The sequence below is a fragment of the Micropterus dolomieu genome, linkage group LG16 (assembly GCF_021292245.1).
Source record: "Micropterus dolomieu isolate WLL.071019.BEF.003 ecotype Adirondacks linkage group LG16, ASM2129224v1, whole genome shotgun sequence".
Taxonomy (NCBI): Eukaryota; Metazoa; Chordata; class Actinopteri; order Centrarchiformes; family Centrarchidae; genus Micropterus; species Micropterus dolomieu.
Genome location: NC_060165.1, coordinates 6,168,195 through 6,194,399, shown reverse-complemented (window position 1 = coordinate 6,194,399; position 26,205 = coordinate 6,168,195). Strand labels below are relative to the sequence as shown.

Sequence of the window (26,205 nt, the reverse complement as noted above, 5' to 3'; positions counted from 1 at the left end):
TCAAATTATTATTTTTTTAAAGTGCAATTGAGGAGGTCATCAGTTATTCAAGTATAGAAGTTCCTCTCTTAATTGCTCCATCCACCTCACGTTTGATTATGTGTGTGTGGAGTGTGTCTGAACCCCTGTTGCCATGACACTGCATGCCGTTTCCAAGTTGACAGTGATGTTGACTTCCAGGGGTGGAAACTGGAGGTCAGTATTCTGGACCACACTGGGCTGACAAATGCTGGTCGATGTGAATGTGTGTGTTTCATGTTTTTATATCCCAGGGGGGACTTTAACCTGAATGCACACTCACTGTGGGGACAACAATTGAGGTCCCCATGGGTAGAGACTGCTTTTTGAAGGTTAAGACTTGGTTTTAGGGTTCAGGTTACAGTGAGGTTAAGGTTAGGCATGTTGTTCTGATGGTTAAGGTTAGAGTTAAGGGGTAGGGAATGGATCATGTTAATGAGATGTCCCCACAGGAATATAGGAACAAACGTGTGTGTTTGTGAGAGAGACAGAGAGATGCCATTGGTGATCAATGCCTGCTATCAAGCAACATAGCTCCGGTTTGTTAGTCCTGCGGAAGCTGTTTGGGTGTATTGTGCAGTTAATTAATGCCTATGTGCATTTGTGTGTGTGAAATTGTGTGAGTGATGAAAACACTGGTGTGCGTCAACTACAGCTAGATTTAAACTCAGTGGTAAGCTAAAGTGGTGAGACTATCATTTGACATGTGTTTAAATATTAGCATTAAAAAAACAGTGTAGCCAATTATTCTTTTTTTGTTTCAGTGTCTGTGTTCTAATTAATTAACAGACCTATGAGTCAGTGTCGAAAGAAAATGTTCCTTCAGGAAGAATCTGCTCCATTTAGTAATCAATAAACTATTATTCTTGTAGATCTGTTATTCTTTAAAGAGTATCTCTCTCTCTTTCTCAAAGGCAAGAGAGTAATGTCAGGGTGGTCGTTCATCATCAGCAACAAGCAGCTTCAGAAAACAGTAAGAGTTACCTGCCTGCATCTTGTGTGTTTGTGTGTGTGTGTGTGTGTGTGTGTGTGTGTGTGTGTGTGTGTGTGTGTGTGTGTGTGTGTGTGTATCTGAAAATGAAAGTGGGCAACAGTGTGTGTCTTCAAGTGTGCGTTTTGGTCTTTTCCCAGATTATGTGTGTCTGACTGTGATCTGACATTTACCTTCCTGGCTTACTAAAGGTTCCGCCACAGATCTTAAAGTCATATGACTCATCTCACACTTGGAGATTCTCTACTTATCATATGAGAAATGAGGATTACGACCTATTAAGAAATCCATTTACATTATCCACATATGGAGCACAGGTTCTCTAATTCTGGATTAACATAAATCTATAATTTTATCAATTTGAAGCACCATGCCAATTTTGTCAATTCTTCATTTTTTTAATTGTCTCTGGGGAAAAGATGCCATCTTATTCTCATAAATTTGTACTGTGTCTAGCACATGGTGATAAAGGGGCTGAGCAGAAATCTGGGCGTGTAGATCGTGTTCTGCATACTCATTCACATTATCATCTCATTAACCTTATTCCAATGAATCAGATGAAAGTGTTTACATAACAGTTTCTCTGACTCATTGGAAAATTAAGTAGTTTATAGAGACACAAAAGAAAATGAGTGATAGAGAGGTACTTACTGTTTTGTTTATTTATTTTATTTTTATTTTTTTTATACGCTTTGATTACTTTACGCTTTAATTACTTGTTTAATGAAATGTAGTTGGGGGTTGATTGTTCTTATGTAGTATGTATGATGCTTTGGCAATATTGTTATTATACATTCATGGCAATAAAGCTAATTTGAATTGAATTGAACTGAGAGGGAGCAAGAAAGAGAGATGGCCATATAGGTGGATAAACTGTGGCAGCCTGGCTGACGGTGAGTGTCCTGTTTATTTTTCCTGTTTTCCCCTGTGTTTTGCCTGCCTTTCTGTGTCTCCTCCACTCCCCCTGCTTGTGTTCTCACTCTCTCTCTCTCCGCTCCTGAGCCCAGCTGACGATCCACACCTGCACCTCATCAGCAGCCTCCTCTGCCTGCCACACCTGCCAGCAATCAACTCCATCTCTGCCAGTATATCAACCCCGGTTCTCCACACAATCTCCGCTTGATCGTCGTTGCTCCTAACCTGGTGCTACTGCTCTACTCAAGCCCAAGAGAATTTTGCAGAATCTCTTTTTCCCTGTTCTCAGTTTTGCCTGTGTCTTACCCTGTCTGTCACTTCTCCCCTCAGGCGTTCCCTTCGCTCCCATTCGCTCCTCGCCAGTTTGCCTGCCACCACACTCCTACTCCCATTCCTCTGGTCAGTTCTCCCAGGCCTCTTCTCCTCATTCGGTCCTCTGTTCCCCTCATCCTCCTCTGCCCCAACTGCTCCTTGGTCCTCCATGCCCGCGTTCCCCGGCGTCCACCTCTTCACCTCCTCACCCTCAGCCCCTTGTCCCTTTAATAAAACCTGTTGTGTTGCGTTTGGGTCTGTCCTGACTCTCAACCTGTGTTTTCGCAAAGATGCTTTATGGACAACACTATTAGTATTGGATTTTTAGCCCATTTACTATAAATCTCATACACTGCTGCTAAACTGTTGCCAAAGAGGTCAACTGGAAACCAAAACCTCCAGCGAACAAACAATAAGAAATGTGCTTAAATAGAGGTAAATTCAGCTGAGAAAACTGTAAGGTGTTTCATTCAATATAAAAAAAAAGAGATAAAGGGAATTAACCAGACTGACTGGTGTGGCTAAAATTGAACTAGTTTGACCTAGAAGCCACATGCACATGGAAAGTCCAGTTGTTTTTTTTAAAACATGTCTTTTGTGTAATAAGAACTTGGTGAAACTATAGTGACAGTCAGTAAATATACCTGGCCATCTCAGCCTCCTCTAGGGATTCAAACTATCCCTGACAACCCCTTGCAACTGCTGTACACCTGGCTATAACTGTCATCCCTATTTTGACATCCTGGCTGAACTGACAGTGACTGACAGGTGACAGCAGGCTCATGACCACTGCTTTTATCCATGAAGTAAGTGACACTGAGTTGCCAGGTTGCTTTTGTGGGGGAGTGAATTTAGATAAACAATCTAGGAAGAGAACAATTAATGTTTTTATTACTTACTTACTGTCTGAGACATGACGGGAATGGAATGAAGCTCTGGCTCCAGGCTGTGATCGCTAGTTATCATGTGACATACAGGAGATGCTCATTTACTCTCACTGACTGACATTAGTGACATTAGTCATGATGACTTTGAATGGATAATACATGAGACTGCAGCAATCTAATTTCCCTCTTCGCCTTTCTAGTCCTCTCCAAAATCAATCCGATGCCACCTCAGATGGCTGCTGCAGAGGATATTCCAGAGGGAGAAATTTAGTGCCCGTAATGGATTCAAAATGGCACAGTGGATCAGCCACCCCACTAGTTTGTTTAAACCCCCCAGTAAATAAGAGTTTCAAACAGAATAGGAAAATCATTTCAACAGCTATCAGAATCTAATGAGGCCTCTCTCTCACACGGCATCTGAAACGAGCAACCTCTAAGAGCTATGTGGCATATCCACTGGTTGAGCCACTAACACTGGCAGGATTAAGCTTCAAATCCCATTGATGACACCTAGGTTGAATATGTACAAACTATCCTTTACAGTTTGAACTGTACAAAAACGATTGTACTGTGAAACAATCCTGAGGCCTTCAACAGAATTTAGTATTAACTTACAAACTGCTTTTGTTTTTTTAAGGCATACATATCCCTTTTAAACATTTGATACCTCACATAATATCCTGTTTTTATTAATCAGTTATATGCTTATCCCACGATCCTGTACGCAGGATAAGCGGTTGACGATGGATGGATGGATGGAGTTATATGCTAATCCTTCTGTGCTAGTCCCTCTAAAAATGATGGCTATGAGAGGAGAGATGTGCCTCAGCTGGAGTTCCTGGCTCTGCACAGAACAGTTATTTCAGGGGACAAAGGTCACTGTGAATGATGTTCAATTATTAATATAAAATCCTGAGCACAATATCAAGACTCAGGAGAACTTTCATGTCAACCCATCTATATACGAGTACACAGTAAAGATGAAACTTTGTATCTCTGGAGCCAATGCTGCTACATTTCATATTGAGGCAGTTCAAAAACAAGTTATCAGTCAACATAAGATGAAAAGGGACGTCATAAGGTGCAGTGCAGACATGTAGAGTGTAAATATATATATACACACACTCACCACACGCCACTTTTTTTTTTGGTACACCTTGCTAGTACCGGGTTGGACCCCTTTTTTGCAGAACTGCATAATTCTTCATGGCATTTTTCCAATCTTCTGTTGTCTAATTTTGGTGAGCCTGTGCTAATTGTAGCCTGTTTCCTGTTCTTAGCCGACAGAAGTGGCACCCGGTGTGGTCTTCTGCTGCTGTAGCCCATCTGTTTCAAGGTTCGAGGTGTGTGCGTTCAGAGATGGTATTCTGCATACCTTGGTTGTAACGAGTGGTTATTAGAGTTACTGTTGCCTTTCTGTCATCTCGAACCAGTTTGTCCTTTCTCCTCTGACATCAACAAGGCATTTTCCTCCACACAACTGCTGCTCACTTGATATTTTCTCTTTTTCGGACCGTTCTCTGTAAACCCTAGAGATGGTTGATGGTAATCAATCCGTGCAGGTGGCATTGTGCCATATTTCCTTGGATTCTCTCTAGACTAGAATGGGAAGGCAAATTTGTGCGTCACAGATGACATTCTTCATTACTCAGAGATTTACAACAAACCTTTAAAACTTATATCTATAGGAAACTCCTCCTCTCATACAATGCACAATTACCAAAAGATGTTTCAACCACACATCATGGTAAATGCATATGATACATGTGATGTGAAACAGGCTCCTCTTTTTGTTTGATATTTGTGTCACTGGTATAATGTGCATCCTGCTAGCTAAGAAGACAACATAACCGGGCTGTGGGTTTTCTTTTAGGTAACTAACTCTTCCCATTATGGTGGTGAAATGCAACCACTACTGACAATTTCTGCCGCTTCAAAACAGATACAACTTTTTTGGAAAACGCAGCTTTTACTTTTCTATCTGGTCTTTGATCTTTAATGTTCTTGGACAGGAACTTTGGTCTTAAATCTCCACAAGGGAGCACATTAAAATGAAAACATTCATCAGTGGAGGAAACAAAGTTGAAGTGAGGTCAGTATAGTGTGTGATATGAATTGTGAATGAAGGTCTGTCTCTGAAGTAGCTAGAGACACACTCAAGTCCCACATACAGGGCAACAAACACTTACTTTCCTGAGAAGAGAGAGAGAGAGAGAACACTCACCCCTGCATCAGAGCCCACACAAGCACATAAACTGAGATGGATTGCTGTTGGGCTCCATGACAACCAGTGGGGATGTTCTCCTTCATTATGGCTGAGGGAGGAGCAAAATGAGCGAGAGTTAATCAACAACACACATTTTCATTCTGCCTATACTCATACTTGCTGGCAAGCTATACACACTCACACACACACAGACTTTATTGTACATTCATGTAGCTCTGTGACAAGCCCTTGATGTGGTGTGGAGGAAGAGAAGCTTCCAGGGAAGAAACAAACATTCAAAACCGTTTCCCCGTCATGAATGAAACAAGAATCCATTCACAAATCTAACTTTTAGTCTCTGGTTAACACTACTGCAAATGCAAGTGTTAACCCCAAGCCTCCTATACTACAGACTATTTTACTCACTTTAAATAAAAAAAAAAAACTAAGCTTACAACTTAAAACTACTTCTGTTTATTAAGCTGTGATAGTAAACCTTTATTTTAAAGTTTATAATAATATAAATTTATATAAATCACTCCCTCTCACCTGTTGCTTCACCGCTTTATGACGGCAGCCTGAGGAAACACAATTTACAGTAGACGCCACGCGGTGTCCACGACGTGCCTGTTTAAATTCTGTTGAATTCACCTTTAGTGTTTTTTAGCTGTTTAAAGTTACAAGTAGGCGGAATGTTAATACTTTCAAACATGTCACTTGAGTTTGATTTTAGTATTTTTTTTTTTTAACGAACTGCGCCATCACCTGGTACATTTTGTCAATCACGCCTACACGTCATCACAATGCGACAAGGAAGTGCGCGTCCTTCACTTTACTCTGTGCTACAGTAGCTAAACCGTTACAGAAGTCTCGCGTTTCGAGCTGTTCGGTGTCTGGTTTGGAGTTTAGTAACAGCATCACTCTGATTTTATACGGTTTTATGGAGTGACAGAAGCAAACGGGAGGTTTTAGCGTTTCATTTGGTGAGTGACAGCTGAGCAACAAGCCAACTCATCTGAAGTTCACGTTTATGTCAGCTTAGTTACTTTCTTTGCATTTGCTGAGTGATACTGACTGATATCAATATCAAATTGAACATGTAACAGTATTGTCATGAAGGTTAAATTTAACATAAACATATAGCAAGTAGTGTAAACCAGAGGGGCATTATATGGGGATAAACTGTAAACACATAACACATAAAATTAATGATGACTATAAAGACAAATTTCAAAGCATAACGTTAATGTTAGGTAAGGAGTTTTTCAGTGTGGAGCATTTGGTTTTCAACAGGCTTCACATAGCAGAGCCTACATTAATCCCTGTTAATTTACACAGCCTTCACTTTTTCTAGATCTCTCCCAGGGTCAAGCAGCAATGTCCGCTCCAAACTCTGCAGAAAGGAAGGCCTGCTGGGAAGCCAGGGACCAGCTGTGGAAATGTCTGGATGACAACGATGACAACGCTGCGTCCTGCCAGAACTTCCAGAGCAAGTTTGAGGCAAATTGCCCTGCTCAGTGGGTAAACTATCCCATCGTTTTGTCTTTGATCAGTGAGGTCTGGGGTCGCGGGCCCTGATGTCAGAATTAGACATTTTAGAATTGGCATCAACTCACGATTCAAGCAAGCACACTTCCCTCGGTTGAAATCTGTTGCTCATCTTGTCCATTTTCCCTGGCAGGTGAAATATTTCACCAAGAGGAGAGACTTCCTGAAATATAAAGAGAAGATGCAGACAGAAGGATTCACGCCTGCCGAAGGACCCCGGCAGCCTTCCTAGACACTGCACAGCATCAAAATCCGCAAACTGATTGACTTTAGCCTTATTCAGGCCAGGGCCAGAGAAGCAGGACTTTGGACTGAGTACCTGAACTTCACCTTTATCGTTATTTATTTGTACAGAAAAAAGCAGCATCAAGACACCATGCATATTAGCAGCTCCAAGTGATAGAATGAGTGACCGGTTTGAAAATTGTTTTCAGCTTCTCTTCTCAGAAATTCATGGCATCAACTCATGTCAACCATCCCAGCTGGTCTGAGATGTCTGATCCACAGTTTGTGAATCCAGTTTTCTCAGTCAGTGGAATTTCACCTGGAAAATACATGTAATTTTGTCACAGTGGACAAACTTTACTATTGTTACTTGTGAAATATATACGGTTGGAATACTGATCACGGTAGCCCTGTACATGCGCGCACACACACTGGGTCTGTGTTAACACTCAAACTAACACTGTCCAAGAGGAATTTTCTGTCATTGTGTTTAATTAAAGTATAACCCCCTCTCCATTTAACAGGCACTGCATTGTGAACACAGAGTGGCGTACTACCTCTACATGTAGTTTGGGTTGAGTTACATTTTTGTGTATTCACACCAGTCATGAGTCTTGATCAGTTTATGTGTGAATTACAAATTAATGCTGTGCTTTACTGATTGCTGGTACTTACATTTGAATTCCAGGACAGTTCCTTATTAGGCAAAGGTGTGTGTGTGTGTGTGTGTGTGTGAAAAAAAAATAAATAAATGCAATCACTGCTTTTAGTTATTTTTATTGTTGTGCATATATGATGTATCATCCTAACTCTAGTTTTTGTCTGAGTAGGAATATTACAGCTCATTTGGAAACAGGCAAAAGGCACATTATCTTTATATAACAAATCTGTATGTATTTACAAAGGAGTGTGGCCCCTGGGTCAAAGGTCACTTCTGTAAAACCATCAAGATGTATGAAATCTTCAGTAGAACCGAATACATTACAAAAGAAAAGGCTTTGTTTAGGCTTTTGATTCTGCCTACGCGAACACCTCAACTTATAATGAAATAATATAAAAAAGCCACAAATTACATTTAAAATTTGTGTAAAAATATAAAGCATATCTTTTATATTTTTACACAGTACTGTGAATGTTATGTGCAAACCTTTTCACAACCAGACAAGTTATGATTTGACAGTTGATTGAACAAACTACTGTACCATTAGACTGTGCTACCTCACTGTTTCTCTCTTCCTTAAAGCTTTGAATGCTGCGTTCAACAATAACTTGGAGGTACTCACCTTCCCAAACATGAATTTCTTTGTGCGCTACCCAGCCAGGAGAAAAGTAACACCTACAAGGTGACTACTAATAAATACCAAACATGGTCATTCTGTTGATTAACACACTAATGTAACAAATTTCATAAAATATATATTTGTGATTATTACTGTAGCTGGTGATACTTGATAGATGTTTAAGTGTGTTTTACCTGCTGACTAACAGAATTTTATCTTCATGGTTAAAGATCATTATTACTGGCATAAATAAGGACCCCAGCTAATAACATCTCAGATTTGATGACTTCAGAAACTATTTCTGAGCGTGTCTAACCTCAAGTGTACATATGTTCATAACTGCAAAATGAGGAAAAGCTACAAGAAATCAAGTTAGTATAAAATACATGATGGTAGGATTAGTCAACCATCCCGGGACTTTCTATACCTTAAATACGGTACAGCTTACATTCTCAAAATTGTAATGGTATCAAGTACAAGAATATGGCACAGTAAAAAGCAATTACACTACTGCGTAATTTAAGTAGGGTGGTGGTGGACTGAGTTCCTGAACTGCTCTGAGATTAAAGGTGGGGTATGTGATTCTGATCCACAACACATCTTTATGTCTGTCCGTTCTGTGTGTGCGCTGAAAAAAATCTGGTGTTTGTACACAGCCCTGGCTCTGTAAACGGGAAACAAACAAAGTGGGTCAGAGCGAGCTGCACATCACCATTCCAGCCATGATGTGTGTGGCAGGTAACGTTAAATGAGTTGCCCACAGACATTTAGCTTACTTTATAATTTGCCAATATAAGCGGTTTGTTGTGATGTTAGCCATAGTAGCAGGGGTGTTGTGAGCATCGCTGTTTGGAGCTGGTGTGCTGGCTCTGGGACTGTATCATCCTCTCTACATGTTAGCTTTGTAGCAGCAACTGTTCACAAACCAACAGCTTAGCTGACGTTACAACTGTGTTGTTGTTCACTATATATCATGGTATCTTTCATGGTATTGGATTCTCCAGAATCGCGTAGGCCATCTTTAACAGCAAGGCATTAACAGTGTAAGGGTTAGAGCTTGGATTCCCACCACAGACAGTCATGTTAAAAGTGTAGTGTGATAGGCAATAATATGGTAAAGGCACTTGCGGTACTACAAAGAGCTTTGAGTAAATGTGGCCAACAAACTCCAAAATGTTCACAGTATGATGGGGCACAAAATCTGCTTCAGAAACTTTGGTAAAGTCAGGTAGATATTAAGAAGCCTATGGACAGTGTATAAGCTTTCAATTTGTTGCTAAATATATACAAGCTATTCTATCTTTAGAACGAGGTCATATAGACACTCGTGAAAAGGTACATCTGAAAGGCTTGACAGTAAGTCTCTATGTATACAGTACATTATCGGCCACAGTAGAAGCCTCTTTTCATGCTTTTCTGTTGCTTTAATACAGCAGTCAGCTGCTTTCTTTTACACTGTACATCAAAACTAAATTCTGTCAGCAAACTTGTCACCAGCCCACCATGTCGCAATGGATGTGATCAGGTTAGAGAGCAATACATTAAAGTGCAGCAGAAGTTCAGCAAGCAGGCAGTAAAAAGAGGCTGATCTACAATGGCCATATAGCTTATTTCTACCTAAACATCAACTAATCCACAGAACATGGCATGATGTGGCTCTGAAAACACTTTAAGGCAGCTGCTAAAAACCTAACTTATCATTGTTTATTCTAAATCAAACAGAATATCAGTTCTTGATCACCAAAAATATGTTTGTAGCTTTTAGTAATATCTTCAGTGATTCGGTGAGAACAGAATCTCCATCAAACTTTGTTAACAGAGGTAAGAAAATGTTTTTGCTGGAGGTCAGCGCTCAATACAGTGGCCGCTTTGGCAAAGGCATTCTGCATTCCTCTTAACGCCCTCTTATTGCCAACAAAAATATAACTCTAATTATTATATCTAAGCAACGGATAATGTTTTTCACTTCTCTCGATCCTCCTCTCGAGCCTTCTCTCTCCTTCAGGTCCAGTTTGATCAGTCTAAGGAAGGGCTTAACACCTCCTCCTGACACATCGTATGTCACTTTCGTGTCGTCTTTCTCTTCAGAAACACTGTCCCATTTCTTTCTCTCTTTCTGTCTTTCAGTGATTCATCCCCTCTTCTTCCCACAGGCGCTAACCCAGCGGTGGTTATAAACTCCCGGTAACGTTCCTTGCCACTGCCCAGGCTGGGAACTCAGTCAGGTTGAAGAGGGGAACCCCCCATGTGGTGATGGCCAACATAACCACCGCCACGCCGATCAGGTTCACCCCGAAGCCTGCTTTCACCTGGAGAAGGAAAGGAAATTAAAAATAAAATGGTAATACATAAAAAAATCATTCTATTTGAAAATAAATATCCAAATTGGTTTGCCAAGAGTTAAGAAAGAAAAATCTTTATCCCTCTGATTACATAAAATTTTGACACATTGTACCCTTGAGCCTTTTGATACTGCAGGTGCAGAAAGAACATGTGAGTGTGTGTGTGTGTGTGTGTGTAGTCCCGTACCATGTCGCTGATCTGCACGTGGCCGTAACTGAAGACGATAGCGTTGGGGGGGTTCCCCACTGGAAGCATGACCCCGAACGACACGCACATGGTGGACGGGATCAAAGTGTGGAGGGGGTTGATGCGCAGAGTCTCAGACTGGAAGGAGGGACGTGGGAGAAGAAAAACAAAGGGGGTAATGAGAAAGAGAGAATAAAGGAGGAAGAGGCAAAAAGAGATGGAAAGGAAAGAAGAGACACTGAGAGAAATAGTAAATCATGGGGGGAAAAGAGAAAAATATGAGAGAAAGGGAAGAAAAAGAATATGCAGGAAGAGGTGGAGGGTGTGAGGAAGGGAAGGAGGGAAGAGTGAGAAAGGATAAAGGAAAAGTTAGGGAAGAAAGAAAGGAAGTATGAAGAGAAGGAAGAAGATGAAGAGGAGGATAAATGGAGTGCATCAGGAACAGGGGAGAGGTCAAAGGTCACATGAGTGTTAAACTGTGCATAGGCCTATTTACATTCTCACAGCAAGGTGCATTACTCCCTGCTCCCAACACATGCATGTGACATTACTCAAGTGAGCAATCTGAGAGATGAAACGACAATCCACATGGGGGAAGCAAAGTCAAAGTGATGCTGTTATGCCAAAATGGGCACTTATGGGGAAATGTGTGCAGTGACAGATTTGCTTCACCACAGCAGCAGAAACAGTCCTTTGATAAGAAGATTAAATGTCTGTCTGGTTTGGCATTTTAGGAAAAATGTTTATTTGCTACTTTCTCTTGAAGTAGATGAGAAGGTTTATACCACTTGCATATCTGTCTGCCAAAATGAAGCTTAGCTTAGCATAAAGACTGGGAACAGGGGAAAAACAGCTAGCGTGGCTCGATCTGAAGGTAGAGAAATCCACCTACCGGCACCTCTAAAGCCTAGTTCACACTACACGATTTTTAGCCCAATTTGCCAGTCAGTGAGCTCTGTGACCATCAGGCTGTGTTCAGGGGTAAATCAGCGATAGAGCGGCGGCCGCCAGTCGTTATGTGTGTACTACTCAACGACGCATCAAAACGGCTCCCTGACACATCGCTGACGCCAGCCAAATTTCTAGCATGCCAAATATCTGGAGGACTCAACATCAGCATCCAGCCAATGAGAACAGGCAGCTACGTCTTCACTGCAAAACTATTTTTACTCACCTCCAGCTCTGTCTGTAGCACAGACGATGTGTGTTACCTGCGTGTGCTAATCCATTCTTTCACCCAGAGTTTTTGTCTTTATAATTGCTCTTTTTAAAATAACAAACAACAGCTGTTTGTGTGTAGGTTTGCGTCATTTCCTGTTTCACATTTCACATGTGTTTTCTTGACAAAACGTGGTTTGGAGACCAGCCGTCGGGTCACACAGCCGTTGTCAGCTCTTGTAGTGTGTGACCCCGTGTCTACTATCAGTCACGTAGTGTGAACGCCACAACAACTTTAAAACTCCCGTCACAAGACGGCAAGTTGTGTAGTGTGAACAGCACATGGAATCGGGCGACGCTTAAAGTCATTTAAACCCTGTCAGTTCTTTCTTCACAAAAAAAAAACATACAAGGTAGTTTATCTGTCATTATACAGCACAAGGCTGCATAATGAAACGAATTTTGTAGTCCCTTCATGTGGTGGTTTCACAGGGAGGTTATGTGCCAGACTATTTGTTGGAGTCTTGAGTTTTTGTAGGAATTAAAACAAGATACAATGTGTTAGTGAGATTTAGATGTGCTGGTAGTCAGATTTAGGTACTTTTGGACCACCTGCTGCTGGATCACCTAGCTGTTTTTCCCCATTTTCAGTCTTTATGCTAAGCTAAGCTAAGCTAACGACTGCTGGTTGTAGCTTCATATTGCATGACCAGAGTTGTATTGATCTTCTCAGCTAACACTCATCGAAAAGCTTATTTCGGAAAATGTCAAACTATTCCTTTAAGTCACAAAAACTAGAGGAAGCCTGTTTGCTAGTTTAGAAGGACTGACCTATTTTTCCATGCAAATTTTAGATATTTAGATATTTTTCTGAGGAAGGAGCACAGTCTGCCTTGCCCTTTGCATTGTTGTACATATTCTTTACGAATGATACCTGCTTTATCAATGTTACACAACACATGAGTGTTTTTCTCTCCTCTTCTGTGCTATAAGAGCACTGCCATCTCATCCTCCAGCTTGTTTGCATTGCAATACATTGCAGACAGTGATTTGGCTGTGCTCATAATTCCATACACGGTCTCATCTTTCTTACTCTTCGCTCCTCTTTCATCTGTTATTTGTCAGGACTAATAATAAGAGAGGAAGTGTGTGTCGTACCAGCGCTGACAGGATGGGTAGGAAGACGGTGAGGGTTGCCGGGTTAGAGGCAAACTCTGTGACCGCTGACACCAGCAGGCAGGCCAGTAGGGTGACGGCCCAGGGAGGAAGACCACTCATGGGCTCCAGCTGTCTCCCGATCCACACTGACAGGCCAGACACCTGCGCGCGCACACAAAACACATGTGACCATCCTCAAACGGCACAGTGAGTCTCTCACCCTCATGGCGCAATCATGTCTACCTGAATCTCTGCTGCTTTGATCTCAAGCCCTTAATTTAATCAAAGGTTTGTAGATAGATAGGAACAGATTAGAGCTCCTGGTAGCCACTTACCACTGAAACTATGCCTACAGCCTCTTGTCAATACCAGATTAAATGACATTAGATGCTCGAAATCATCCAATTTGGACATTTAAAATACTGATCATCTGAACTTCTCATCTAGAAGCTCCCCCGACTTTCATGAGGTAACCCAACGCTAATCTAAAATGGAAAAAAATTGCTCCTAACCTTGCACAAAAACACATGCATAGTACCTTGCAACCAGCAGCCAGTGCATAGCCTCCTCCCACCAGGATGACAATTTCCCATGGCATCAGTCTCTGGAAGTCCTTCCAGGTGATCATGGGAGCAAGTGGATCATCGTCATCTGAAGGTTTAAAACCACAGAAAATATGTCAGTACAGCTACACATCTTTGAATCATTTTGTCCTTAATATTTTTATTCTTTTACAAAAATATTGGGAATTGTTAGTAATGAGTTTTTATTATTTTGTGGCACTGTGCATATACTGTATATGTATACTGTGTACTGCATGAGAGATATTTTTAGTAATGTATATTATGTTACATCCAAATAATTTCCTAGGAAGTTCCCAGAAAACAACGACCAGTATGTAATTTGGTGATAACGGTAGATAAATTAGGAATTTCCTCGAAAGAGGAGCTCCATTTAAACCCAAGTTAAAATTAATTCAGCTGACCTACTGCGCATTGTCTTAAGACAGTAGGTAATACTAGCAATGAAAAACAATAACATTATTAGAATAAAGGACTTAAAGAAGTAAGGACCAATAAATACATTTATTTTCTGAAGCAATAAATGTCCTGTTAGATAACATTTTACAAAAAAAGTCAAATTGTTGAACATAATTTTGTCGTCCATGTGTTTACTTCTCTGGTACTTCTCGGCTTGCAGGTGGCATTCCTGAACTACATTTGCTTCTCTTAGGTTATGCCATTTAGAGGTTAGTGGACTGGCAAAGGTCAGCACTAAAAGTGTTGAGCAGCATACGATAAATGACTTTCCAGTGTTTTTCAAAATATAGCTCTACCGTGGAAAACACCAATGTCTGAAATTGACCTGTTTCTGATTCTCTGACCCGGTGAACCTGCAGCATATGGGCAACACATCACCACTGGTAACACAGGCAGCAGCCGGTCAAGAACAGTGTGTATGATTATCTAACTTCCACAGAGTTTGGGATTATGAGAATATTATATTGGTTATGGCTGATTTATTTATTGAGATTTCTAAATATCTTCACCTATGGTAAGACTACTCAATTTGTCGAAATCCAAAAATATATTCCAGTATTATCGCAGCCCCCTCCCTATGGAACTTCTTACCCATGCAGATCCATGATTGCAGCGACATGGACTCTTTCAAATCACTTATGAAAAACCCACCTTTTTAGACTAGCTTTTAACCTCAAATAATGTTATATACACACCTGCTGCCGTTTGTTATTTTGTTATTTATGTATTTCCGCACCACACGTTTTTATCTACTGTTCATATATTTTAAATTTATATTTTTTATCTGTTTTAAATGTACATAACCTCTGGTTTTACTGTAAAGTGTCTTCGAGTATGCTGAAAAGCGCTATACAAATAAAATGTTTTATTATTTATTTTCTTTTAATTAACCCAAACTTAGGAAGTCATAGCAATTATAAATATTGTTGCGTTTCTGTTGTTTGATTAAAGCTTCACTGAGTGCCAGTTGAAAGGAGTAGCCCATCATCGTAAATATTTGAATGGTAATTGATGTTTATTTGCAGTGCTGATCACTGATCCACTTTACATTGTTCAATATGTTAAACCCCACTCATCTGGTGCCCTGAGGAGATAAACCAAACATAGTACAGCTATGCCAGGGCAAGTGCATGGGCCTGACCTGTGTTTCTATAGCTAGAGGAGGAGAAGGGTCGCCTGGCAGGGATGAGGAAGAGCAGGAATCCCAGAAGGACAGATACTGTTGCATCAGTCCTGTAGCCTTTCCTGAGAGAGAAAACACCCACAGATACAACATATATAAAAAAAATGCAGAAGGAGAAGAAAAAGAGGCAAACATTTCAAAGTCTTTGGACTTATGTAGTTATCATAGTTTGACATTAACTGTTTTTATGGGACTGATTCTTTGTGCATGCGTACGGTGTCTATATGCGTCTCTGTGTGACGGCGTTTTGTTTATGTACTGATAAACTGCTCTACTGACCTACAGCCACATGCACCTTTCTGATCACTAACACTTGGTAATGATAACAACACCAACTGTGCGGTGGTGTGTCGCAACGTTATGGGCACTTACTTCTCAAAAAGAGATGTCCAGCCGGGCACAAAACCAGGCTCTCTGGTGAACCACAGCAGAGTCATCAGGATGAAGAAAACACCGGTCACCACCTCTGGGTAGCTGGGACACACACAGACATAGAAACCACAAAAGCATGTGAGCAACAATTACATGAGTGATAATGTGATTGCGCCACAATGTTATGTCTGGGTGTGTGAGTACACCTGTGATGCAAGTTTTCTTTATATCTATATATATTATTGCAGTTTTTGCATGCAAAAGATAAATACCACGGCCCCGATGTGAAAATCCAAAACATTTCCATGAATTTCTGTTTTGCAGATTCCTATTAATACAACCTAAAAAAAAAATACAGGGCCATCCAGTCAGGAAAGCTAGGACAAAGAAACCACACACGTGCTGAAATGCACGTACACACCTGATGGGTCCCAGTTTTGCGTACTCCTCATGGATCCTCTTCTCTGACAGTATCTCTCTCCTGGTTTTGCGCTTCTTACTCAACGAGCACGTTTCCCTGAAGCTGAACACACACACAACAACGACATCAACCACACAGTGACCTGACACACTCGCTCTGTTTTTTTCCATCCTGGAGCCACAGGATTCAATGGCGTACAGACACAGGGATTATCATGAGTCTGTAATGATAAGATGCATTACTCTAAGAAGTGGACATGTAGGCTACACACACACACACACACACACACTCACTTGCAGCCAAGGAAGAGGAAGTGCAGCCAGAGCCAGGTGAGGACCAGCATGATGATGGCGATGGGGAAGCTGAAGATGAACCACGTGCCGAAGTTTATCACCTTCGCATCTGGATAACGACTGGAAAATAGAAAGCAAGAGACAGAGAGTTCCTTTAGGATGTCTGCACGTATGTGTGTGCAGGTTGACATCTTTTTAACACACACAGGAAGAGGGTTGATGGAATATGTGGTCTTAATCTGGAGACACTAAAGCCCTCATTTTAGCACTCACCTCCAACAAGGCCCGTCATTGATTTGATATGTTAATGTTTTTGATAATGTGTTGGAGATGTATTGATGTGTAAATACTACACATGGTCTCTTTAAAGGCTCAACCTTGTGACTACTGATAGAAATTAGACCATAGAAATAGAAAAAAATTGTTACCTAGAAAGTCCCCCCCCCCCCCCCCCCCCCCCCCCCCCATCAGCTACTTCACTTGACCCTACCTCGGTCTCGTGTGTTTGCTTTGACTGAAAGCTGTTCTGCTGATCTGTGCAGCAGCACAGCTGAATCTCCAGATAAGAGGTGACTCTGTGCAAGTACCACTGATCTCTGCTGTGACAGTAAAGCCAGCAGGAATAACCGCGGTATGACTAAATTACAGGACAGGAGCCAGAATGATTCACTTAAATTCTCTTGAGAAACCTTTCTCCAATCACTGGTGTAAAATGCAGTTTCAGTTATTGTTTGGAATAACAAAATTATAAACAGGGTTTGTTCTAAATTGTCACTGGAGTGCTTTGTAATGCTTTTCTGCATTCATACTGCAGAATACTGTCATACAATACAGTGCACAAAACTGTTAAGGAATCTTTGAGCTACTCCCTTTGGCACCCTTTGATTTATGAACCACTAGTGGCTTTATTAATACATTCTTCACTAATGCTGTATAGACCAGTTATAAACCATGATTAAGAACAACTATGGGACTCCATGATGACACTTGATTTGTCTTTTAACTCTTTAGTTCATCCAGGAGTCTGCTTTAATGACTTGCTGGCTTGATTGTCAATGACCAGCCATAGAGATGTTTCATAACATGACAACCCAAAAGTTGTATTGATGGCTTATAAGTGGTATATAAATGTTTTTAACAACTGATAAACCTTTAAAAGGGGTTCTTATTAAAAATTGGTACCAGATACAATGTCCCTACTATTTTCTTTGCACACCGAGTATCCAATTTATATATATGGAGTAACTTCAAATTCAAAAACATCCCTAATCTGTGATTAGAACATCACCGTGAACTATCTCTTTGTGGGAAAGCAGAAGTAGAAGTCACTGTGATAGCTTCTGTAGTGGGGAATATATTATGAGAGAGGTTGGTAATAAATATATCTAATATAAAAAAAAAACACACACACACACACACACACACACACTACATTATAGTGTGTCATGTGAGCATCTGTCAGCGATTAAATGCTACTACCACTACCTGTGGTTTGCCTGCTCTGCCTTGAAAGCTCCACTTTATGGACAGCAGGTGCCACAAAGGTCGCTGACTTGTCGACACAACCCAGCAAAGTCACTGTTAGTGTGAGGCACCTAAGAAATGTTTGCACAGCTTGTTATTTTCTGTTGTTTAAAGAAAAGAACACCACTGTAGGGGTCTGTACAAACCGACTGGTCTGCCCAATAGGCTACCAGTGGTCATTCATCTTCAGTGCACTTAAAGATTGGCATGATTAACTGTATATAGCTTTTATTTCTCAACAAGTGCCAACAATGTATTTAATTGTATTTATTTCTGTATAAAAAATGTATTTGGTTATGCAAATGAGTTACTAATTCATGTAATGCTAGAGGAGTTTTAGTGTATTGATTTGCTTTCCATCTGTACTTACGTTGGTGATGAACTGCAAGACAGCAAATTAAATGTCTTCAGACCATCAGTGAAGGTTTTCATTTTTTGTCTGAATGCTAGCTAAGAGAAACTAGCACACTATAACATGATACAAAAGTCATGAGGTATTCATCCCCGACTTATTTTATCACTCACTCACATAGCCCAATGTTATTGCTACGGGGTTAATGCACAGTGGGGGTATAGGTCACCTAGGCTACACTATAATTCAAAGTGTATAAAACAACACTTAAACATTTTTGAAAACTTAAAACTCAAAATGCATTAATTGGCAAAAACAAGTAGGTCCACACCTCCCTCTCTCTCCCCCCCCCTCTCTCTCTCTCTCTCTGCAGCGAGCCTGCATCACACTTTTAATCAATTGATGGTTTACATAATGCGCCATTCACCCACCATTTAAATAGCAATGCGCCAGGTGCAGGCAAACCTGGCTTTTAAAGGTAATGGGAGATGATACTCTGATTGGTTTAATCCATGTTACGCCCTAAACACACTTTATACAAATGCGTTATAGCCTAGATTGTTTGAATAGGCCCCAATGTTTGCTCAGACGTGCTTCACTGAGCTCTCTGGTGTATGGACACTAAATAAGGTGACATTCAGAGATGATGATCAGGTGTGTGATACAGAACCAGCTCTACCATCCCTTCAGTAATCCAGCACATTCAATTACTTTGTTTCAGTTGATTTATATGGAAAAGATGAGGAAAGAACAATAACGAACTGTGAAAGTAGCACAAAGAGAAAACCTGGGGACAATGAACATGTCTAAGCAATACTAATAGTGATGTAGCGCTAGTTTTAAAGTAAAATCTTAAGTAAATTGTGTCTTATAAACAACAACAACTGATATAAGCAACTGATTTTTGGTTTTAAAACTTTAATCAAGGTACAATGACATGGTTTATATGTACTGTAAACATTTATCAAGAAGCCATAAAATGTAAATAAACATAGGGGAGAGCCAGGACAATTGATACACTTTTCAGATAAATGTCACTTTAAAAAGATAATGTTACAGATAGAAACAAATTTTTGATGTGATCACCAACTTTGTACAAATGTGGAACGACTTTGGTATAATTTGACTTAGAATGGAAGTTGAGCATTGTTTCTTCTGTCCCCACCAGTCGGGACAGAGGAAATTCAATGGTATACATTTATCTTGTGTATGATTGTTATTCTTGTTTTAATTTAAAATGTCTAACATTTGAACCACCGATCTTCAGATTAACGGACAACCCGCTCTACCTCCTGAGCCACAGCTGCCCCGGCCTTAAATGTAAATTATTCTTAAATTCCTGCTTTGAATCATATGGAGCGATTTAGTGATACACACTGTGATACCGTTAAATATAATTTATTTTAAAAGACGAATCAGCCACTTCCCCAAAAAGTGACCGCATTGGCTCTTACTGTAGAGGGACGAAAGAAAACTCCTGACTTTTAAACATGACTTGCTTCTACACAGAAAAACCTTCACATGGCAAACTTCAGGATGTGTTAAAAGTACTAATTAATCTGTTTTATGATTATGACAATGACACATGAAGCAATAAACGCAACTTGTCATTCAAAGAAAAATACATCTTAAAAAAAATTTACTTTCATCTTCTTCTGTATTACTCTTACTTTTTTGGCGGTTCTGGTAAATATTGCGTTCTGTACATGCTGACATAGTTTAACTTGTTACTTTAGTCCCGCCTTTCATTCATTCCTGCTCTAGTAGTAAAAACTGGGAAAATTTACAAATAAAAACTTACAAAGGAGAAAACACCGGACTTTCACACAGGAGACTGGTGTGAAAAATAGTCAACGTCGACTTCTTTTGAACTTAAGTTAAGCCAAGTATGGACGTAATCTACGTAATTTGCATTATTTAATTTATGTAACTATCTGAGTTATGTAACTTAATTTACCTAAGTAACCGTGATCTTTTCCTAAACCTAACCAAGTAGTTGTGGTGCCTAAACCTAACCAGATGTTGCATATTTATTATAGCTAACTTGACGGAAGTAGCATATTTATTGTTGCGGAGTCTTGCGCGTCAAGAAATTACACTAAAGGGGTACCCAGTGTTAAAAAGTGACGCCAAGGGGTCTTGACCAAGCGTCAATATGGGAGTGAGAACGAGTTGGCAAGCTAGCCACTAACCTTTTGTGTCTTTAATTTAGTGCTGTCAGGTATTATACAGTGGGTCTGTTTATCAAAACCTTTCCACTGAAAACAGCTGCCTGTTGCTGCTGTAAACGATGGTAATGAGAGCAGGGAGACTGATCCAAAACACCAAACGCAAACAATGACCTGAAAGATACTAAAATACTGAACAGAGCTGAGGGAAACTGCAGAGTTGGGCAATAATTGTCTGCAGCTGGGGTCAAGTAGAGCACTTGGCCTTACCATACTAGCATGGACTTGTTGCAGACAAGGACTTGGACTGACTGACCTGAACTCACTCTCTCACACACACACACACACAACTTATTTACCAAGTGACTAAAAGTAGACTCAAAATTCAAACTCAAAGGTATAATTTGGGGGATTTTCTTATTCACTGCTTGGATTGATTGCTATTCTTCTGTTCTTGGTAGCACCACTTTCGGATTACAACTACTACAGCAGCCACCCAACCCAACCTACCACACACACACACACAGAATCAAAACCTGACCTTTGCCCAACAAGCTGCAACATGAAGGAGGCCATTCTGCCGGGCTTAGTGGTGCTGCAGCTGGAGGAAATCGGCTGTGTCAGGACTGTAAAGGCTGATTAGTTTGATCTCAGTTTGACCCCCCCCAGACACTGAGGTAACATGTGCTGTTTCAGTCCAGCCAGAACAGCAGCCAAGAAAGTTTAAATGGTGTCTACAGGCCTCCTGAGCTGCTGTAATACCAGACCAAAATATAAATCACTGACACCAGTTCAAACCCATTATTAAAGCTGCTTTAATATTTATTTTTATGGTCAGCGGATGGTAGATGCCTGTCAACCCAGACAATTCTTAACTCATTACGCTAATGTGTGAGTGAGTGCGTGCATGTGTACCTACTTGTTAAACTGCTCAGCAAAGATGAGGTTGGTTGACGTGCCGGTGATGGTGATGAGACCGCCGATGGTCGCAGCGTAGGTGATGCTGAGCGACAGGCATTTACAGATCATGTGATCCCTCTTGGTGGGATACTGGGAGTCTCTCCTGGCCTTCACCCGCTTCACGTTTGGGATTTCAATCGCAACCTAAGAGAGAGTGAGGAAAATATTTTAATCGACTGGAAAATCTTACTGACGTTTATTGACTGTAACTGAGGGGAGCGTTTCTCATTCTTCTTGACTTTACTGTTTCTCACCCACCTCTTTAACCTCGAATAATCTGTGCGAGTGTATGTGTTCCTAACCTGTGGCAGGTGTCCATTAGCGTGTCTGATGAAATCCTGGTCTGAGACTGGAATTAGACCCAAGCCATTTACTTCCCCAGTCTGTACCTGAGAACATGAAAAACAGATTTAACTCACAGTATATAGATTGTTCTGTTGCTCTACTGCTCATATTTGACTTTCATGGTACTGTGGACTTGGGGGAAAAAAGCCTTCACAGGTCTCACCTCACTTAGTGTAGAGAGCTCCTGTTTAGTGCAGTCGCTGCTTGTATCAAAAGAGAAGAGAAAATGAAGGCTTGCGTGAGAAGCTGCTGCTGGAAAGCTGTGTACAAACTTAACTATTTTTAAAAAGACAAGAAACACGTCTCGACAACTGAAATTTTAAATGTACTTTAAAATAAGACAAAGTGGTTAAAACAAGAGGAATAACGACAAAATGCCATTTGATTTGATTATTGGACAAATTGTTTTACTGATGACAAATATGTGAAAGTGAAGACTTTTCTCTTGTACAGTACATAGCACTTCTTAATTAATCCCTTTACTTTTATGAGATTTGCATGTGGCGTAGAGGTACAATACTCATCAACCACAGTAGACATATTACATATGAAAGCATTGTTGTCATATTGGGTTTCTGACATGAGCTCTTCCCAGTCTGTGCAAATTGCAAATTGCTGTGATCAAAGCTAAATGCAGCGTAGTTGGTTGGTACTAAATCTTTTGCCAATGCAAATGTGCTACATTTGTTTTAAGTTTGAAGTATGCTGTCAGCCACATATTCTCCCACTAAAACTCCTCAGTGGTGAAAGGAAGTGTGTGCATCGGAAAAGTCCACTACACCATCTCCAGGCCAACAGCTAGACTTAGTAAAAAGGACGGCGGCACATACTGAGAGACACTGGTAATTGCAATTGGCAAGAAGAAAATGAGGGGACACTGTAGAAAAATAATTTATATTTGTGCTCACACAAACACGCATACACGCACCTGTCATTGCGATAGAGCAGCTCTAACTGGTTTTTGTCCAGGTTCTCTTCTTTGTCTGAAACAGCTGCAGACAATAACATTTCTCATAAACGTGTAATGGGAGAACTGTTGGTGGGACACATTGATTTTCCAAAGGGTTAATTTGTTACATTCATTTGTTAAAATTGTAACAAGCTCGACAATCTACTTTCTTAACACATCACGTTTTTTACTTCAACTACTGCTGCACTTTACCCCAGTCTAACTACACAGTCTAGTGTGAGTGTTGGTGCCAGCCATGCTATCAAAGTCTGTCTTATGTCAAAGATTTTCTTTTGCACAGAAGCTTTAATAGTTCAGTGGCCCTTCCCCTGTAGAGACAGAGCAAGACGTACCGCTGTCTTCCTCAGGGGCCTCCACAGTTTCAGAGTCATTGTGACTGTCAGCCAGGCCGGTGCAGATAAGCTGCTGCAGGACGGCCTCAGCTATGGGCATCACCATGGCTGTAGTGGATGTGTTGCTGAGCCACATGGACAGAAACACTGTGCAGCACATGAAGCCCAGCACCAACCTGGAAGAGAGATAGAGGGAGTGTGTGTTTTTACATTTCTATCTGCGGGAGAAAACAGTGTAAGCTTTGGAGTACGGACATTTTGGTTTTCAACAGGATTTAATGTGTGCATTTGTGTGCATGAGAATGGCCTTTTCACTGAAAGTGTGTGTGCGCTGCTCACATGCCAGGCTTGGCCCCTGCAATCATCACCATGCGCAGAGCAATGCGTTTGTGAAGGTTCCACTTCTCTATGGAGGCTGCCAGGCAGATGACTCCCATCAGCAGAAGAGTGGTGTCTTTACAGTACTCTGCTGCCACCTGAACATACACACACACACACACACACACACACAGTGACACATTTCAAAATAAAAGTTGTATAAGATAACTGGAAACAAGAAGGAATAATTTTGCATTTCCCTTCTCCAGCCACTTCGCTACTTCACCCCCCTTCTTTTGGATCAACCCTTACAGTTTGCCATTTGTTCTTTTTAATCTGCTCTACTTCCCACCCGCAGGGTTCACAGCCTTGTACAAACCCGCCTCACCTCTCACCTAAAACCTGCAGCACTTCCTCCTGCTGGATATTTTTACACATGGCCCCTTCTGGCTGTCTTTCTCTAATTTCCATGTACAGAAAGGAGCAGCACAAAAAAGAAACTACACAGTATGCAGGGTGATGCTTTTAACTCTCCTCCCCCCTCCTTCATAATGACTCTAAAATTTTTATTTTTTTAAACTCAAAATTACAACTAGAACATGAAATGCATAATGGAATTAAACCGAATATAATGTGTCTCTACCAGTGCAATTTATTTGCTTTAGGAAGATAGTTTCTGGAGGCTAAATTCGTGTTCATATTCAGTCATTGAAATTTCTTCCTTCCTACTTTAAGTGACTTTTTAGACGGAATATTTTCATTTTTTCTATTAGAATAGTACAGTTGCTAAGCACTAATTGTTGCCTGACCATTTTGAAGGAGCTACAGACTGGATAAAATAATTAGCCAAGAAAAGGATTAAAAATTCAGCTGTAGAGGTGAGTACTAAGTTCTAGAAACAGACGGATATGGTACAATAATAGATTCATTTTGTATAAAGCTCTGTACTGGCATATTTACAGAACACTCACAAAAGGCTTACAGCAGTGTTAAATGGCAGCTTTGTCACTGTCAATGCGATTTGGTCACGAGGCGGAGAGCTCACTTTTTATGTAATACTGACAAGAAAGGTGAAGAAGAGGGGAGTGAGTTTAATGGAGAGGAAACTTTTGTTACTAGTAAAAAAAAAAAGGAGTGTCGTTGTCAGTTGTCATCATCAGTGAAACCAATCAACTTTTACCGGGGGCGGAGCAACAGACCTGGTGTTGGTGATGAAGGCTGGTAAAGTGTTTGAGTGGCCGGGTGTAGACACATTTGAATGCATGTACTCAGAGATGAAAGAACACCGAGAAACATCAGTGGGATAATGATGATGAGTGCCAGGATAATGGTTTTTTCTACACACTCCATAGAGTCATGGCTGATAAAATCTTTACAGCTGAGAGTTGACGAAACCTCTGGTTTACACTGATGTGATATGATAAGTAACACCACATTGTAAAACCTTCATAGAAACTCATATGCATCTGAGAAACCTCACACAAGCATAAAAAGTATAAAGGCATCCAGAAATCCACAAGGGGATCAGAGTTCTTGAAACATTCTCAGTTCTGTTTAGGTCATAACACTAAAAGGGCTTTCACTCATTTTCTTCCTTATCTGGACTTACTGTATATACGCATATAGAGTCCCCTTTAGAGTGACATGGGACACATTGTAACAGAAGTATTGTTTCCGGCTTTCCGCTATGTGAAAGCACACACAGTTGCGGATTATGACGTAAGCATTTGTATGAGTGAGCGAATGCGGCATATTGGCGGATATTCTTTCCGAGTTTAACTTTATTGCGTGATCTCGCGGCTGCACTGCTTTGTTTATACAGTCTATGGTCTGCACTCACTCTCCCCTCTTTTCCTCTCAACTCCTGTCCCCTTACAAATCTACGCCCATCAAATGAAATGACCATAACAACCATTTAAAGCTGCAGGCAGCATTGGGCAGGCCCTCGCACGTGTAGCGCGCACAGTTCTGTCGCTTCAAACGCAGCACAGACGACCATGTCCCCTATGTTGCGCTACAAAGCACTCTATATGTTAGGTCTCACCACGTCAAGTGTGGAACACACTGTGAAATTTATTTAAATCATACGATGAGCGTCAGACAGAACTTACTTCCTGTTGCCAATTGTTGGCTCTACAACTGTAACTGAATATTGGCATGCAGATGTGTTCAGGGCGTGACTGTTATCAACATGTAAAGTTTGGTAAAGATGTGAGCATGTAGACTGAACTTACAACAACTTCCTGTTTCTTGGCGAATCATCGACTTTGGATGCCAAGCCACGGGCACGCCGTTCCACAAAAACTCATTTGTACAACTTTTAATCGTCAGTGGGATTAGACTAGTCAGTGGGACTAATTCTCTAGCCGGAGTTCGTTAAAGTACGTGATGTGTAAATTAGCCAAAAATGACCATAAAATTAAAATGGCTGACTTCCTGTTGGGTTTAAGGCATCCTTCCAAGAGGATTTTTGGCACGTCTGGACATGATATATGTGCACAGAAATTCCGTAAATGTAGGTGAAATGTGCCGTGGGGGCTGCTTTGTTGAAGGTCACTTCCTGTTGCCAGCAGGTGGCGTTATGATTATAGATGAATATTGGCATGTACATGTGCTCAGGGCAGGATTCTTCTTAAACGTGTACAATTTCGTACAGATCTGAGCATGTAGAGTCAAGTTACAACAACTTCCTGTGTCATG

General features: G+C 40.8%; 3 protein-coding genes across 9 annotated transcripts in view; 1 reads left to right on the top strand and 2 right to left on the bottom strand.

The window, feature by feature from the left end:
- ptprz1b (protein tyrosine phosphatase receptor type Z1b) overlaps positions 1 to 6,077 on the bottom strand; it is an 85,042-nt gene extending 78,965 nt beyond the window's left edge. For all 5 annotated transcript variants that reach the window (XR_006828539.1, XR_006828540.1, XM_046072036.1 and 2 more), the window contains exons 1-2: positions 5,879 to 6,077; positions 5,348 to 5,438 (exon numbers count right to left, since the gene is read on the bottom strand). The gene's annotated coding sequence lies outside the window, so the exon portion shown is untranslated. The remainder of the gene's footprint in view (positions 1 to 5,347; positions 5,439 to 5,878) is intronic.
- A 37-nt stretch (positions 6,078 to 6,114) lies between these two features.
- LOC123984853 (cytochrome c oxidase assembly factor 6 homolog) lies at positions 6,115 to 7,706 on the top strand. 2 transcript variants are annotated; one of them, XM_046072050.1, is made up of 3 exons: positions 6,115 to 6,312; positions 6,668 to 6,850; positions 7,011 to 7,706. In XM_046072050.1, exons 2-3 carry the CDS (start codon positions 6,707 to 6,709, stop codon positions 7,107 to 7,109), a joined length of 243 nt encoding a protein of 80 aa, XP_045928006.1. In that variant the 5' UTR covers positions 6,115 to 6,312; positions 6,668 to 6,706; the 3' UTR covers positions 7,110 to 7,706. The 2 variants fall into 2 exon arrangements, with proteins under 2 accessions (XP_045928006.1, XP_045928005.1); XM_046072049.1 differs by having other exon boundaries at positions 6,118 to 6,312; positions 6,684 to 6,850.
- Positions 7,707 to 7,905: 199 nt separating this feature from the next.
- Positions 7,906 to 26,205, bottom strand: part of slc13a4 (solute carrier family 13 member 4) — a 35,526-nt gene continuing 17,226 nt past the window's right edge. For both annotated transcript variants that reach the window (XM_046072042.1, XM_046072043.1), the window contains exons 3-16: positions 23,527 to 23,663; positions 23,188 to 23,363; positions 22,814 to 22,877; positions 22,049 to 22,085; positions 21,843 to 21,929; positions 21,500 to 21,684; positions 16,537 to 16,656; positions 16,244 to 16,345; positions 15,823 to 15,924; positions 15,409 to 15,512; positions 13,766 to 13,878; positions 13,228 to 13,389; positions 10,912 to 11,049; positions 7,906 to 10,691 (exon numbers count right to left, since the gene is read on the bottom strand). In XM_046072042.1, the coding sequence (XP_045927998.1) occupies positions 10,554 to 10,691; positions 10,912 to 11,049; positions 13,228 to 13,389; positions 13,766 to 13,878; positions 15,409 to 15,512; positions 15,823 to 15,924; positions 16,244 to 16,345; positions 16,537 to 16,656; positions 21,500 to 21,684; positions 21,843 to 21,929; positions 22,049 to 22,085; positions 22,814 to 22,877; positions 23,188 to 23,363; positions 23,527 to 23,663 (1,665 nt within the window). In that variant the 3' untranslated portion in view covers positions 7,906 to 10,553. The remainder of the gene's footprint in view (positions 10,692 to 10,911; positions 11,050 to 13,227; positions 13,390 to 13,765; positions 13,879 to 15,408; positions 15,513 to 15,822; positions 15,925 to 16,243; positions 16,346 to 16,536; positions 16,657 to 21,499; positions 21,685 to 21,842; positions 21,930 to 22,048; positions 22,086 to 22,813; positions 22,878 to 23,187; positions 23,364 to 23,526; positions 23,664 to 26,205) is intronic.

Bases quoted from the DNA above. Each gene is read 5' to 3' on its own strand.
- LOC123984853 (XM_046072050.1), top strand. From the start codon at position 6,707: ATGTCCGCTCCAAACTCTGCAGAAAGGAAGGCCTGCTGGGAAGCCAGG. The intron at 6,851-7,010 runs GTAAACTATCCC...TTTCCCTGGCAG, and splicing joins CAAATTGCCCTGCTCAGTGG to GTGAAATATTTCACCAAGAG.